Source organism: Zootermopsis nevadensis, unplaced genomic scaffold (assembly GCF_977971745.1).
Source record: "Zootermopsis nevadensis isolate Lab colony 2312 unplaced genomic scaffold, Znev_1.0 Znev_ptg000022l, whole genome shotgun sequence".
Taxonomy (NCBI): Eukaryota; Metazoa; Arthropoda; class Insecta; order Blattodea; family Termopsidae; genus Zootermopsis; species Zootermopsis nevadensis.
Genome location: NW_028259154.1, coordinates 26,879,804 through 26,896,450, shown reverse-complemented (window position 1 = coordinate 26,896,450; position 16,647 = coordinate 26,879,804). Strand labels below are relative to the sequence as shown.

At 42.5% G+C, this 16,647-nt stretch overlaps 1 protein-coding gene across 12 annotated transcripts in view; it reads left to right on the top strand.

The window, feature by feature from the left end:
• LOC110829231 (uncharacterized) overlaps positions 1–16,194 on the top strand; it is a 300,697-nt gene extending 284,503 nt beyond the window's left edge. For 11 of the 12 annotated variants that reach the window (XM_087353953.1, XM_087353952.1, XM_022062755.2 and 8 more), the window contains 2 exons: positions 9,118–10,614; positions 11,843–16,194. In XM_087353953.1, the coding sequence (XP_087210079.1) occupies positions 9,144–10,614; positions 11,843–12,897 (2,526 nt within the window). In that variant the 5' untranslated portion in view covers positions 9,118–9,143 and the 3' untranslated portion in view covers positions 12,898–16,194. Of the gene's footprint in view, positions 1–3,603; positions 3,710–9,117; positions 10,615–11,842 lie in introns of those variants that run through there. The other variant, XM_022062762.2, reaches the window with a different exon arrangement.
• The last annotated feature ends 453 nt before the right edge of the window (positions 16,195–16,647 follow it).

Here is a 16,647-nt window from a genome sequence, read left to right as displayed (position 1 = left end):
TGAGGCACTATCCCAGCATCTGCCTGGAGGGACTAAGAAAAATCAGGAGATGAATCCTGTCAGAAAATTGCGTCTCGTTCCGAGAGTTCAAGAACACAAATGAAGTTCATTAAGCAATTTTTTTTCTATTCTCCTGTTCCAGAGCCCAACGTCGGCTTTCAGACCATAAAAATTCTTTCCTTCGAAAGTGCGATGTGGCGTGTTTTCTTGGAAGTAGAATCCCGCTTTTTCAGATGCTGTTCGGTTGAGTACGCACTTCAAGGTTTAATTAATGGAATTGTTTTCTTTTAACATAATGTATTCGTGTTATAGGGCATAATGATATGCAGCGCATTCCCAACTTTATCACGAAAAATTTCCCTCCCAAGTTCACTATCGCAAACAACTAATTCTAATTCTAATGACTTTGCTCTGCTGTTAACATTCCCCGGTCTCCCACACGTGCGCGGGGGCAGAACACCAAGGAGGGTGGAGGGAGTTGTTCGTGTTTGGGGCGCTCTGCCCCCTCCACCGAACAGGCAGGGGCGAGGCTTAAAACATTATCGGCCTTTGCCTGTTCATTCCTACTCACGCAAAGTCTGGGTCGTGTACGTGGGTGAATCAGTCGGCACGCTCCAAACATTTCAGCTGCTGCTCCAGAAGCTGATGGTGGTGCAGCTGTTCTTAACATTTTGTGTCACCCTCAAGTTCATTACCGTGGACTCGGGTGGTTCACGATAGAGTCCATTGGCGAGCTCTTCTGTCCGTGGTGTTGGACCTTAGAGTTACTTAAAGGGTGAGGAATTCTTGACTAGCTGAACGACCATCAGCTTGTGTGTATCAGAAGGGAGAGTTGTTACTGAAGCAACACGCAGTGACACACAGCGACAGAATAGCAAATTAGTGCCAATTTAAATTATGGTTTCGCCGAAGTGGCCGACTGCTGACCGTTGAGACAAGCAAAGGCGCTTGTTCTCTGCACGCCCTGTATTTTTAAATAAACATTACTTAAATAATGAAATTGCTTTGTCGTAATAAATTCACGAATGTCTGTCTACCTTCTTGGCACCGTGTTCTTGATGCCATGCAACGTTAATCGTGGAAACTGGACGAACTATTTTATTTATGCGGAAGAAATTGTTTCCACAACAGGACTGTGATTCCATTTATGTAATTCACTCCGTCATTAAGTACTGAACATTTTACCCCGTTTCGTTTGTATCAGGTGTTTTACGTCACTCGGAAACACCTCTTTCGTAATTACTGCGTGGCTCTGAAGGTCTTTATCAACATGCTGATAATATTTTGTGAATAATATTATGTAAAAAAAAAGATGAACAGTTAAAGCATGTGGCCCGCGGTCCGTTTGTTGCGAGGTATTTACTGGGGTACAAGAGTCCTCGACAGGTTCCTTGTACCTCATTCACCGTTCACAAATGACGCCAGCATTGGATGCTGTGGGTTGCTGGAGGTTAGGTTAGGTTAGGTTTAAATTTTACGTGGAATTTTGTGCAGAAAGTGAACTTCCTGGGGGCGTAATGTCTCCCTCCGTTTGTGGGTTCAGACGACTGCTGTTTTGCGGCAGAGGTGGCACACCTGTCTCCATTAACGTCTTGTCATGTTTCGTATTCCTTCTCCTCGGGATGTCTGTATCTTATCTTTTTCAGCGTTGCCCCTCGGTTCGCCCAAACTTCGGTCTCTGTTCCTATTCTGAGGGTGGATTTTATAATTATTGTTGCAAATAATCTTCACGTCTTTGTTCCCAGTTTTGAGCGTGTTTTCGTATTTGAACTTCCCCAGAAACTGTTTGTCTTCTGAGCTTTCTTGCAATTAATTGCCTTCGCCTTCACCAAGTTTGAGTTTCGTTGGACGGTGAGCCCCCCCCCCGCCCAAACTTCTGAAACAACCTGGCGCTGCTGTGTCCCCGTTCTTCATGCCATTGGGGGGGGGGGGGGAGGGGGTGTACCCTGCGGCCCGACGATGATTTTCTGCTGTGTTATTCTAGAAAATGACAATGTTTCGCCTTTTACAAGACGTTTTATTAATACAGTTGGTATTTAGCAGTAACATTCGATGACCAAATTGTTCAGTGTGATTAAGAATGTTCAATAAATGATTAGGACGCGGATTATTTATGAACACTTGGAAGATCGCATACGGACCACGGCAACAGAAGATAAGAACCTGGGTTCTGAAAGATTAGTAGAGCGAAAAACTGCGTCAAATATGTGACTGGTGAATTATTTTTTCGGAGGCTAAAATACTGAGTAATTTCAGGTCTTGAAGATGGCTGTTGTGGCAATCTTGCGCCGTGTAGTCTGGTAGAAATTGACCAGCAATTCGGAGGTCTATGCTGCCTTCATCAAGGCGGTCCCATCTGTATGAGGACCTGTCGTTTTGCAAATCACCACGAAAGTTCAATAAAATGCCCTCGTTTTTTTTTTTAATCGGTGGCCAGCGAGTCGTTGAAAACGCGGATTCAGGTCTGGGAAGGTTACAAACCCCTGGCTTAGCGGGAGTTTACGTACACATTTTCCGAAGTAAATGCTTCACGCACAATCTTTTCTTCACGTATGTGGGTGGCAGGTGAATTTTATTGTTTGGGGAAGGTTGCGTATGTGTAAGGAATTAAACTTCTTTTCAGCCTGAGAAATGTCTTGCTTCTGTTGCAAACAAGACGAGAATTTCCCTCAGATATGGCACCTCCCTGGAGACTAATTTATTTGTGAAATAATATGGTCGTCTCTTACTTCGTTCTCTTTTGTGCTGTAGATAATTAGAGGTTTTACTTTTGCTCGCTGTGTGTTGTCACGGGCGTAATTAAGTAACATTTCCCTCTGCATCTGGAAACGGAGTACCAGTGAAGGCTTCGTGGTTCTGTTTTATTTCTAGAAGTGACTGTATTCAATTCAATTCAATTCACAAATATTTAACCCTTTGAAGCCGAAGCTCCTCTAAATATTATTTAATAAATCAGTCCGTACCGCGAAGAAAACACTACACTTCACCATTACGAAGATCAGCTGGTTGACGTGTTTATGGGACCCCGAGATTCAGTACCTTATCCACAGAATCCCACCACTGGAGCCAATCCTGAGCCAGCTGAGTCCAGTGCGCACCCTTTTTCGTGAAGATCCATATTAGTATTATCCTCCCATTTACGCGTACGTGTCCAGGTTTTCCGAATTTAACATTTGCTTTACTCGTCTTCATGTCAGGCCTATCTCAGCTTCATTGATGCGATAACCCTCATATTTTAAAGTAATTTTTACACTGCAAGAAACTCTTGTAACGAGAGTCTTCTATAATTTGTTTTCGTTCGACTTGAACCGGTTTAGCTCCAAGGCACAGTGCTCGTCAAACACCTTAAAAAGCCGAAGATATCAAACACACTATCGGCTGAGATAGCTGTACTGCGTGTTGCAACCCCATCAGCGTTCGGCTTGAGGTGTCCCGCAGTGTCAGGTTAAGCCAGAACTTTTCAACCCTGATGTAGACTCACCCCTCCCCTCCCGCAACCCTTCCCTGACCGCGCTCAGTTTGATTCAAAAGTGAAGAGGGACTTTCTGTCGAGCGTGTTGGCAATTGTAAGGACGTGAGGTACAGTGGGTTGGTAGTCATGTGACGCATACAGTGAAGTTGTTGTGGTTCAAGTGACTCTCCGTTTCCAGTCGTGAGGGTTGTTTTTGAATAAGAACGTCAATGACGGCAATCGAAAGTGAAAAGGGAGGTAAGAGGCTTGTCATTATACAGAATTCTTACGTTTCCCGTGGGCTCGCCGTTGCTTAACATTTGCGTTTCTGCGAACGGGAAACAAAAACTCTGTGGTCGTCGTCGTCGTACGCATTCTCGGCAAGAGTTTGGCTTGATGCGTTGTCGCTAGCCAGTCGTTTAATGCATAAAGCGATTTCTGTCTGTAGGTTGCACAAAGCGTGTTTGCGCTGGCTGGGCTTCGGGGAGGGGGGGGGCACTAGCGGAGGACGCAACTTAACCTATAAACTGAACTTAGGTGCGTTGGCTGTAGCAAATAGAGGGCTGAGTGGCTCTGCGTTTGAAGTGTCGGTATTCAGTGGAAATGCAAGAATTGTGTGATGTACTCCACTTTTAAATATAATTAAACTCGCTGTTTCACAGCTCCTCTGTGGAACTCATTAGACAACGCCTTTGAAATCACAACGCGCTGAGCCTTCTAATGAGGCGTAGGGCAGAGTACACGTGCCCTCAATTGGTTTGTTCGCATGGACAGAGCAGAGTCACTTCACTCCCTCGCGGTTACATGGAAATTAGATCCGGTATACCAGACACCGAGTGGGGTATATTAGCGGTAGCGCGTCTCATGTGTGAATGTGGAGAGTTAGTGGACTTGATGGTGGAGGAGCAGCACGAAGGAAGACGTGACACGTTTGGGTGGACGGCACTCACAGAACGAGGACAACCAGGGAAACGCGGCATTCATCAACTGGAGAACAGAAGGCTTTGCATGAAATAAGGGGAACAGAGACGAGTAAATTGGTGAGTAGGGAAATAGAAGCTAGGGCAGGGGCAGAAACTTTAACTTCGGTAGCAGCATATAGGGTTGAAGGCAAGTCGTTAGTGGTGCTGCAGGTTAACTGTAGGAGTATCTATAATAAAGCCTTAGAGCTTTGGAATTTAGTTGACACGTATAACCCCGATATTGTTATAGGCACGGAGTCTTGGCTTAAAGAAGATATTAGCAATGCTGAAGTTTTTAGGACAGATTTTACAACTTTCAGGAGAGATAGGTCTGCCCGTGGTGGTGGGGTTTTCATATGTGTTAAACATTTCATTGCCTGTACGGAGTTATGGGTAGATGAGGATTTTGAGATGATTGCGGTAGAAGTGAAAGGAATAGATACAAAATATTCGTGGGAAATTATAGGAATATACAGAGCTCCTAACGAGGACATGCAAGTTTTTGAACGATTGGCAGCACGAACTAGTCATTTAGGAAATTCTACGAAGCGTAGTATCATTGGGGGTGATTTAAATTTGCCCTACGCAGATTGGAAGGGAAACGTGGAAGGTACTAGCAGAAATCAGGCATTTATAAATAGACTGGTATGGGAAAATGGGTACAAGCAGGTAGTCGATAGGCCAACCCGAGGGGATGCATTGCTGGATGTTTACCTGGTCCGGCCTGAAAGTTCGCTCACCTCTTGCAGCATTGTGCAGGGGATCAGTGACCACAGTGGGGTAATATTAGAAGTGGAATGGGAAGAAAAAATCCGTGAACCGCAGGTAGAAAGATTAGTCCCCATGTTCCATAAAACAAATGTTTTAGGATTACAAAGCTTTCTTCGGGAAAAGTTTAAATTATGGGCTGGAAATGGTAGTAGCGTGGAAGAGATATGGGAAAGCTATAAGGATATAGTCTTCGAGGGTATCGATCGTTTTGTACCTCAAAGAATCCTGAGTAAAAATCCGGATCCGGAATATTATACCAAGGAAGTGAAACGTCTGAAGGTAAAGGTGAGGAGGGTTTATAATAAGAGAAATTCTGGAGGGCAGTACCAAGCGGAGCTGAAACGGTTATCCAAGGAGTTGCTGATAGTAAAAAAGAAGGCTCAGGAGACATTCTTAACTTCGGTCTTGCAAAGAGAGGGGAGAAGCTGGACAGAGTTTTACAAATATGTTAAAAGACGTAAGGGTAATAGAGAAACTATTCCGGCAATCAAGGGCGTTAAAGGAAACCTCATCACAGATCAAACAGAAAAGGCCAACTCCCTTAACGCTTATTATGCGTCGGTATTCAGTTGCGAACGGATAATTTCGCTAAATAACCAGCTAATCCAATCAACAGATTCAGATAAAACGTTTACCATTAGTATCAATATCATAAGGAAACGGATAGCAGCAATCGGGAAAAATAAATCCGTCGGATCAGATGGCATCCCCGGGGAAATTTTAAAGTTAGGTGGGGAAGCAATGATTCCATACCTTGCGCGTCTGCTGGAGGTAACGATGAACAACAATTCTATCCCAGGGGACTGGAAGAAAGCTATAGTGGTCCCTATTTATAAAGGGGGAGATCGATCGGTAGTTGGGAACTATAGACCGGTCAGTTTAACCTCGGTGGTTTGCAAGCAAATGGAGCACGTTATAGCAGGGTATCTAAGGCAAGTCTGGGAAAGGAGTGAGTGGTTATATGAGGGTCAACATGGGTTTAGACCAGGGTACTCATGCGAAAGTCAAGTAGTCACGGTTTGTCAAGATGTTGCTGATTCATTGGACGAGGGAATCAGGACTGATGCGGTTATAATAGATTTCTCAAAGGCATTCGATTTAGTCCCACACGATAGGCTGATTACAAAAATTGCTGCAACCGGTGTGGACTTGAGGGTAGTGTTATGGGTAAAGGAATTTCTCTTAGGACGTTCGCAAAGAGTAAGAGTGGAAGGACAGCTATCTCATGAAGTCAGGGTAACGTCAGGGGTGCCGCAAGGGAGCGTATTAGGTCCCTTGCTATTCCTAGCTTATGTTAATGATATTTGGAAAAACATTGATTCAAATATACGGCTTTTCGCTGATGATTGTATAGTATACAGGAAAATAATGGATAGTAGTGACATTGATAAGTTACAGACAGATATGAATAGATTATGGGAATGGGCGGTAGAAAATGAAATGAAGATAAATCCAGGTAAAAGTAAAGCAGTCAGCTTCAATAGAGCTAGGGTGAAGGATAAGCTGAGTTACTTTTTTGGGGATCAATTAATTCCAGAGGCAAATAGCTTTAAGTACTTAGGAATACTTATTCGCAGTGATCTGAGCTGGGCAGATCATGTGAATTATACACTAATTAAAGCATGGAAGGCTCTCCATTTCGTAATGCGTATACTAAAAAAGGGAAATAACAATACGAAACGTTTAGCTTATACGTCGCTAGTGAGACCGATACTTGAATATGGAACTGTGTGTTGGGACCCTTACAGGGAAGGACAGGTAAGAGCACTAAATCGGGTGCAGAAGAGAGCGGCTAAATTTGCTAATTTCACGAACGAATCTGGTTGGGAAACATTGGCACAGCGTAGATTGATAGCCCGAATGTGCGCCCTTTTCAAAGCATACACGGGGGGCCGGGCTTGGAAAATGATAGAGGATAGATTATTAAAGCCATGCTACCTGGGCAGGGACGATCATACTCGGAAAATTAGGACTAGGAAACAAAGAACGGATGTAGGCAAATATTCCTTTGTAAATAGGACCATAAGAAGCTGGAACCAATTACCTCCAGGCGTGCTAGAGTCTTTCCCCTGTAAATTAGGCACCTTTAGAAAGAGGGTCAGAAAAGTAGTTACAAGCTAAGGGTTATTAAGTTGGGAATAAATGGTGATAAGTGAAGTGAAGTGTCTTAGTCTCCAAGTGATGAAGGGCTGTAGTTCTTTGGGATAAAATTTTCATGTACTGAGAGCGGACTTTATATTCCACTCTTAAGTATTGTGATTAATTAGTGGATGTGTGTTTTTTTATTGTGTCAGATGTTTTATTTTGAGTGTGGTATGTTGTATTGTTGTGTCTCATTGTATTGTTGTGTGAGTGCATCAGTTCATGACGTTTGTAATACATTACAGTTATTGTCTTATGTCTAGGTGGTATTAAGTTCTTTTTTTTAAGTTAAGTACTTGAGGTTGGATGGTTTTGTAATTTATGAGGTGGTTGATTTTGAGTGGGATGTGTTGTTTTTGTTGTGTCCTTTTTTATTGTTTTGTTGTCTCTGTGTTGATGTATCTCATTGTATGTTGTGTCTTATGGTTTTTGTTGTGTCCTTTGTTTATTGTTTTGTTGTGTCTCATTGTGTTGATGTATCCCATTGTTTGTGTGTCATATTGTTTTTGTTGTGTCCTTTTGTTTATTGTTTTGTTCTGTCTCTGTGTTGATGTATCTCATTGTTTATTGTGTCTTATTGTTTTTGTTGTGTCCTTTGTTTATTGTTTTGTTGTGTCTCATTGTGTTGATGTATCCCATTGTTTGGGTGTCATATTGTTTTTGTTGTGTCCTTTTGTTTATTGTTTTGTTCTGTCTCTGTGTTGATGTATCTCATTGTTTATTGTGTCTTATTGTTTTTGTTGTGTCCTTTTGTTTATTGTTTTGTTCTGTCTCATTGTGTTGATGTATCTCATTGTTCTGTTCTGTCTCATTGTTTTGTATGTTATTGTAGGACACTGCCACCGGGTATAAACCCATTTGCAGTCAATAATAAATAAATAAATAAATACACTGTTACAATATCCATGAGTGCACCGCCCCCCCCCCGCCCCCCACACACACCGGATACTTTGATGAAACAAGTTACTGTCGTTTTGTCATCAGACTCTTCCATTATTCCATACGTAATGGCAAAATTTCTGGTGATAAAGTGTCGTTTAATAACAGCACAAACTCCGTTGACCAGAGTCATCCTGAGAAGTTGGTAATCGCGGGTATGTTCAAGAAATTCTGAATGTTCGTCAGTGTTCGTAAGAGTCGGCATCGACCGGTTTTAACTCGAGAACCGCTGAGCTAAACCACAGACCTTCATTAAAAGATCAGTTTGCTCCTCCTCAAATGCAGTTTATCACCCCAATGATGGATGCAGCAAGCATCTCTGAAACGTCGATAAAATTGTACCAAGGCGCAACACCCCAGAAGACGCTGATCGTTTCAGACACGTCCAGGCCTAAACATCGCCGATATTGTCCTGACAGCCACAAACTTCTCTTTGGTCGCGTGGGTTATTTGTCTTCTAACTCCCGTGGGGCTTCGTCTCTTTGTCAAGTAGACGACAAGTTGACCTTTTGGGAATATTTACAGACGTTCTGATAAAAATGTGAGGAGTGTCCAGTTTGTCGAAGAGCAGGTGCTGATGGGGACATTAGACCTAGCGGAGAAGAAAGTGGATAATGAGAAGAGTCTCTGGGGCGTGGGTAATATGAGAAAATGCATACAGATATTTATTGGTAAGCCTGAAGAGACGAGACCATATGTTCCTGGATTGACTGAGGTAAACCATGGAAAGACTCCCCAGAGCCAAGATTTAGACCCAGCACGTCCTAATTTCAAAGCCTCCCCGACATTTGGTAGAAATTTCTTGATTGGTTGAAAGGGCTTTAATGTGGTGTGTTGCTTGTTGTGTTTCAGGGTGGGCATGATGCACTGCTTATAACATGATGGCTCTCGGGTGGCACTGTCTTGCGCTGTTTGTGGCGCTCCTCATGACCACGTGGGCTGATACAGACTGGACCAAGTGCCCACAGTTTTGCAAGTGCAAATGGGTGTCAGGTCGCAAAGCAGCGGAATGCACCAACTCCAGCCTGACTTCAGTTCCTGACGGTCTGAGTCCCGACATCCAGATCTTGGACCTCGCGGGCAGCGCCCTGCGTGAACTGCCGATGAAAGCCTTCGACAGAGTTAAACTCGTCAATCTGCACAAGCTGTATCTGCGAGACTGTGGCATTCAAGAACTTCACAAAGAAGCATTCCATGGGCTCGCCATTCTTATCGAATTAGATTTGTCAGGAAATCAGATTCATACGCTACATCCCGGTATATTCCGCAATAATGTCCGCCTTAGAGTCTTATACCTCAGCCGCAACCCAATTGAAAAGCTTGAAGATGGCCTTTTTAGTGACATGACTTACCTTCAGACTGTGGATCTGAGCGGGTGTCACCTGTCGCATATCGGACGCAAGACATTTGTGAACACCCCAAATCTCAAGTCACTAGCTCTAGATGGAAATAACTTGACAACGATGAAAGTGGAGACTCTGGAGCCTCTTAACATTCTCGGTGGCCTCGTTCTTCACCACAACCCTTGGGTCTGTGACTGTCACCTCAAAGAGTTCAGAGATTGGACAATAGCGCGCAATTTGTATGCCCAACCGACTGCATGTGCTGAACCACCTGTACTCCATGGCAAACAGTGGAGTGATCTAAGTTCCAATGATCTTGCCTGCAAACCTCAGATAGTGTACCCTACTTTTGGCACATCCATTGAAGTTGACGGTGGCAATGTCACTTTGACGTGCCAGGTTAACGGAAACCCAATGCCTGACGTGCACTGGGTATTCAATTCTAGGATAATCGGTAACTATTCGAGGAGAATGTACGGCGATCAGAGGTACGTAGTAACGGAGAGCACCGATAAGACTCGCTGGGTGAACCTAACGGTGACAAATGTCCGTAACCAAGATCGCGGTGATTACACGTGTGTTGCAAAAAGTGGCGGTGGGGTTGTCGAGAGAAACGTGTCCCTCGTGGTAAACTATCAGCGAGGTACTGTAATGGTGGCAGGAGGCAGTGGAGGAATTTCAGAGGCATGGCCACTGTACGCTGGATTGGTGATCGGGATGCTGGTCATCATCATCATCGTGCTGTCGCTGTCGTACTGTTACTGTAGGCATCGCAGAAGCAGAAACAATAATTGTAACACCAAGAAGGCACCCAGTGATGGAATGCTGTCTTCTAATGGTGACATCAGCGGATATGCGGAGATGAGTGAACAGGAGAAGAGTCTGCTGACCAAAGTGAACCCGGTGCAGAAACCACCCCGGCGACACGAGAGGCCGTCTGTGACTAGCTCTGGGACAGAGCTTACTGACATGAAATGTAACTTGCTTGACAATGGATCTGTGTTGCGTAAGTACCTAACACAATGCGCACGCATAATTCTGTAGTGTTTCGGTAGTCAAGCGACTCCTGATGTCCGTTGGACTTGAGAAGCTTTTTGGAAAATTTTAGCGGTTTACTCTAAAGTTCTATCAGTCTCTCTACGCCGATGCCGGGATAGCGCCTTAAATTAGGCTTTGACGGATTCGTACCATCTCCTTTCTAATTCACTGGTTATTGATCACCCAAAATTTTGGCATTGTATTCACAGCTGCTGATTGTATCTTTATATATACTACAAAATAAATTATGGCCAGGCAGTGCCATGACTCGCTGTGCAATTGTATCCAAATTCTCAGTTTGTTCTCCTTTGAAATTGCACCGCGTTCCAGGCGTTATAACTCATTGAAGCTGCTGTATTGTTAAAATTGTTTTAGCTTGAAATCCAAGTCCTCTAATTTGCATGAACTTTTTTTAGAATAGTGACAAAGAGTAAGTTTAGTTGCACATTTTCCCCCCTTTCTCATTAGGCGTGCTGTATGCAACTTAACACCAGTGAACCAGAATGCCCTAGAAGCTCTTAAAATGTCGCACAGAGGGATCCACTGGTGTATACAGTGAACATTTTCCCCCCAGGAATCATATTTTGTTCTTGATCCATTTAGTCGGACAACGTTGCTTTTCGCCTGTTTATTCTGTCAGAAGAACTTTCGTGTGGCCAATGAGCATTCTGTTAGTTTTATCTAACATGTAATATCTGAGATTTCAGAATTAGCTTTAGTTGGGTTTAATACTGCAATTAATACAATATTTCTGTTTTGAAGCAGTTTGGCAAAAAAGCAAAGGAATTATTCCTCATGTCCGCTTTCTAGTCTTTTGAAAATATTACTCTTTTCTAAATACATGCTGCGGAAGAGAGATGGATATCATACATTGCTTATTAGAATTTAATTGTGTGGACAGTAGTTATAATTGTAGCAGAAACAGATTCAGATATGAGTACAGCAGATTATGCAAGTGACAAAACATACTTCTCCAAGTACTCTCACTCATAGTAGGAACGTGGATCTTTTTAACTCGGTTAGATCTGTGTATAATTTTAATTCCTTACGTACAGCACAGTGATTTCACTTCCATTTGCATTGAGCTTTGCCATGGACAGTTGGGAACAATTAAACGAGGGACTGCTTCCTTAGGAGATGAATTGTATTCCACTGTATCTGGTAAATGTGATCATGGGTTCTGTTTCCTTTCCCAGTTGCAGGTGGAAGTGTGGTCAGTAGTGACGACCGCCTAGAGGACCGCTCTGTCGACTCTACGGATTCAGTCCCGCAGCAGCAGTCCCAGGATGGGCTGGATGCTGACTCGGGTCACTCGGAGAACGCGCGCGCGTACCCTCCCGACTTGCTATCCTTCCCTTCGCGGGGGAGTCAGGTGTCTCCTGCTGGAAGCACGGCCTCCACGGCACCAGACAGCACACGTCTCCCAGCCCAGCATGGGCCCCAGTCCCCAATTCACAGCCCAGTGTACCACCCACATCCTGGCATGTCTGGAACTTTGCCCTACTCCCGCTCTCAGTCTCCATTTTCTCCTGTGGTCCTTCCTCGCCAGGGTTATGTCACCATTCCGCGACGTCCTCGAGTTCCTTCGTGGAGCAGCGCTCCGACACCAACCCCAATGGGAGGTGATTCAATGTTCAAATTTGAACCAGTGTATGATAACCTGGGGCCAAGAACCACAGCAGATGGGAGCTCAGTCCTCTCACTCAACAAAAGTGTAAGTGCTGATCCTGCCAACCAGGCGCCGTCTTCCATCCGCAGCCGCCCCTTACCTCCGACACCTGGTTACCACAGCGGTGCGCTGCCGGCCTATTACGCACCCATCGAGGAGCAAGAAGGTCAGCCATCACCTGCACTGATCACGGCAAATCCAGGTACGAGAGGGAGTCTGAGGAGGAGTACACCCAACATTAATGTGACACTGAGTCCAAACCTTGCTCCGCAAGTTGTAGCATCCAGCAGATCTTCAAAGCAAGATAAGGTGAATGATCCTAGCTCAGGAAGGCAGAGGGACAGTTGGGCTGGAAGGAGTGTACCAGAAGGTGCAAGTCTCAATCGACGTGAAGAAGAACCAGGAACTTCCAACAAGAGAAACTCTCTGGTGGGCTCACCACCAGGAAGCTTTCTGCCTAATGGACACAGTAGAGAGGTCAAAGTCCCTCCAAAACCACCACCAAAACCAAAAAAGAAGAACGTAGAATCTGTGTCAGGTCCTTTGTTTGAGGATGAGGGTGAAGATGGAACTGAAGTGTGAGGGACACAAGAAATCCATGTGTGGTGCTAAATTGGACCAATCATAAAAGATGCAGGAAAAGTTATTAAGCTGATGTTGGTAGGTTTTATGACAGGGTAACAAAATAAAGATACGAATCGTACGTACATTAGCCAATTTAAAATTTTAAAGAAATTCCAATTAAAATTAAGATGGTGGTTCAGGAAGTAATGGGAGTGTCTCGACACTTGCCATCAATCAGTGCCTTCAGTTTGTAGAGTACAGCTGTTTATATGTAGATACATAGCTGATGTGTGGGTGTGTGTGAGCAAGAGAGAGAGAGAGAGAGACTGTGTGTGTGTGTGTGAAACATTTCTCATTTACGTGAAGAAGTAGGAAACATTTTACAATTAGCAAGGCCCACTTTTTTTCCTTTAGTGTGGACCAAGCTGCCGTAATTCAGCTGTTGTAGCTACGTCTTTATTTAATTTCAGTGCTTCATCAGACATATTTTAGTAAATATTTCCAGAAGAATGAGGTAATGATGGTAACGGTGTGCTGTAAGTCTTCAAACTCATTACACTTTACTCTCATCTCTCTATCCATTTGTCGTAACGACATAAACTTTAGCAGAAACCACCACTGCTTTATTCAGTTTAATTTTATAAAGATATTTAACGTTCTTTTCCGTAATAGGAGAAACGCTTGCCTAATTTAAAAATGGAAACATTTGTTCCTCTTTGCATTCTTCAGGCCAGTGGAAAATAATATGTTCAATTTAACCATTAGGCCAGCTTCAAATGTTTTTTTATTCTCTGTTCCGTAGCATTATTTAACGAGAACGTGTTGCACGTAACCTCAATAATTTGTTTTCCAGCAGCTTCTCAAACAAAGGAGCCAACACTATTCACAAGTAATTATTCTGTACCTAGACAGTGATATCTGTTGGGAAGTAAAACTTGTGTGCAGATGATCTTTATTTGTAATTTTATTTTATGCACATTTTGTCTAGAGGGAAGAGAAGTTCAGGAAGACCCAAAGAAATGTCGTGACAGTATCTGCGAGGATATGTGGATTGTTGACTCGGATACGTAATATACTGCATTTAGGGACCGCTTGTAGGCGTGGTCCACAATGGAGACAACACATTGCATATTGTATAAATTGAGCTTCCAAAGCTGTTTTATAATGATGGTATTTTGCTTTCAGTTCTGTGTGTTAGACCACGACGGATATGAATTCATACTTTAAAATGTCCATCTTCATTAACTGCAAGCTTAGGGACTAATTACCTGATTTATTCATTCAAGAACGTTCTTAAGTGGAAATGTTAATTTCCTTGTATTTGTAGTTTTATCAGTGAAAAAGTAGTACTTCTTTTTCAGTTGATATATTAAATTCTTTTAAAGTTAAATACGTGAATTTCTTGTAGCAAAACAATAAACAATCCTGTGATGCTGTTGGAGAGAAATTTTAATTCTGATTGGTGGAATGAAAACCTTTTGTTGGTATCGTGTCATGTATCTTTTCAGTTTTTCTTTTCACGTTAAATGTACCGCTAATCGTCTCTCTCGCGTGCAGATGACTCCGACACGTATTGCCATTTGCTAACTGGAACTCTGCTTCAGTGTAACTTGATTGTAATACTTCCGTCATTGAAGACTGCATTGGTTTAGAGTCCCGAAGCTTCCGGCATATTTAATCAGAAATGTCTGTACACTGTACGTGTGATCAGGATTACAGGCAGATAAATCATACTGAAACCCTACAGTAAGAGTCAAACCTTTGTTCGAAAGTAGCGCACGAAATTACAGCCATAACCTGTCCATGTTGTGTTCTGTGCTAAGCTTCTCGTAAGTGAGGCAGTTTTAGCCGCTGGATTAGTAAGCCGTGAGGAATGAAGTTTTGTTTCCGCATTTCTTGGAGACATGATGACACCATGACAGGGAAAGTCAGAACATAAATTTGCCACCATAATAATTGCCATTTGCTTAAAGAATTCTAGTTTAAAATTAAGAATAAAGTAGTGAGAATTAAATTTTAAAATATTCAGAATGTGACAAATTGTAACTAAGAATATACCCTGTATCAGCTGTTGAACATAGTTTGTGTGCGCAAGGAGACGGGACTTAACTATTCGTCACTGTGATATGTGCACAAAATATCACAGCCCGAGTCTTCGGCATTTACTGCAGTTGCTTTGACTTTCACTTCACGTTTTCTTCCAGTAAATAAACGGATCTGTCCAATCAGATTTTCTACATGTAAGTCTTCCCTTTGTGATTTTTTTTAATCTCATGTCACAGGCATTCATACAGTGTTTTATTCTGTAGCTGGAAAATTCATATTTAAAAATTATATAATTTTGTAACTTTGCACACAAACACATGGTCTGCTTTTTTATGCTGTTGGCAGACTGAGACAGCGTTATTTCAACTTTTGGCATGAATGTTCTCTGCTGTTGTGTTGATTAGTAATGGATGCATGTAAACAGGATGGATGCTCGCTGTCTTGGTTGTGTCTGATAACCGTCTGTTCTGTTCAATTGATATGATGATGAACTTGGTGCAGTTTGTACATGTTTTCAGCGAACATCCAGAGCTAATGAGTATTTTTTTTGGTGCCATTAGGCAGTGATTAGAAAGTTTATTATTTACCATGATAAATTATATTTTCAGATTAATTCAGGAAGACTATGCAAGTGTCCTGTTCCTGTCCAGAACATTTGTGGTACTGCTTGTTCTAATGACCTGTCCTTGATGATTTATGCCAGTTTTGTCCACAGCGTACTTCAGATTTTCAAGTAAATGCAAATAATACAAGTCAAGAGTGTGTGAGTCTCATGGCATATTTGCCCCCTTGTCTGGCCACAAAATTTTATTTTGCTCACACCTTAAACTGTGATGGTCTGGTTGCCGTAGATACTTGTGTTAATTCCTAATTTGAAAGTGACGGTAAATAATCTGTAAATAAATACATGCAATAGATTCAGTGCTGTCTAGTTTTGTTGTATTTTGAAACACAGTGACATTCAATTCACTGATTTGTTAGTGCAACCATTTCAGAGCACAGGCCACGTTGCAAACTACAAAGTTCCTTATATGCCACTTTGATATGTTGGTGCCTAGTTATCTAAATTCTGGTTATATTATTTATAGTAAATTGTTAATTTAATTTAAATAATTATAACAGTTCAGCTTGTTAGTTTTAAATATATGCTGTTAGTCCTTTATCCCTTTAAAGCCAACCTTTGGCATTCAGTAACTCTGCATTTTGATCACAGAGTGTATTAATGGGTTTCATATTATTCTCAGAATAAACAGGGATTATTTCCTTAAACAGCGTCAACCAATTTATTGTTGTCATGGAGGTGCACTGTGTTTTCTTGTAAGTAAGAACTGAATTTTAAATACTGTTTGGTGACTTTCGTGTTTCAAAGGGTTAGATCCCACATTTAGAGTTTCCGATCATGGTATTTGTATGTGTAATTCCTTTTACAGCTTGAAATTATGAACACCGTAATATTGTATTTAATCCAAATTGCCCAGAAATGAGTTTGTTGATAAGATTAGGTGGATGGAGCATGGAGCCAGCACGGGAGAGACGAGAAACACACAAAATTGTGGTTGAAACAACTGAAGGTAAGAGACCACTTGGGGGCACAGAGGCACATGTGAGGATGAACACAAGAAGAGAAAGACATGGCATAGATACGGTTCAGCTGCAAGCTATTAGGATCATGCTAACACTACACGTTCCATACACGATCTTGAGTAGCTAAAGGACCATCAG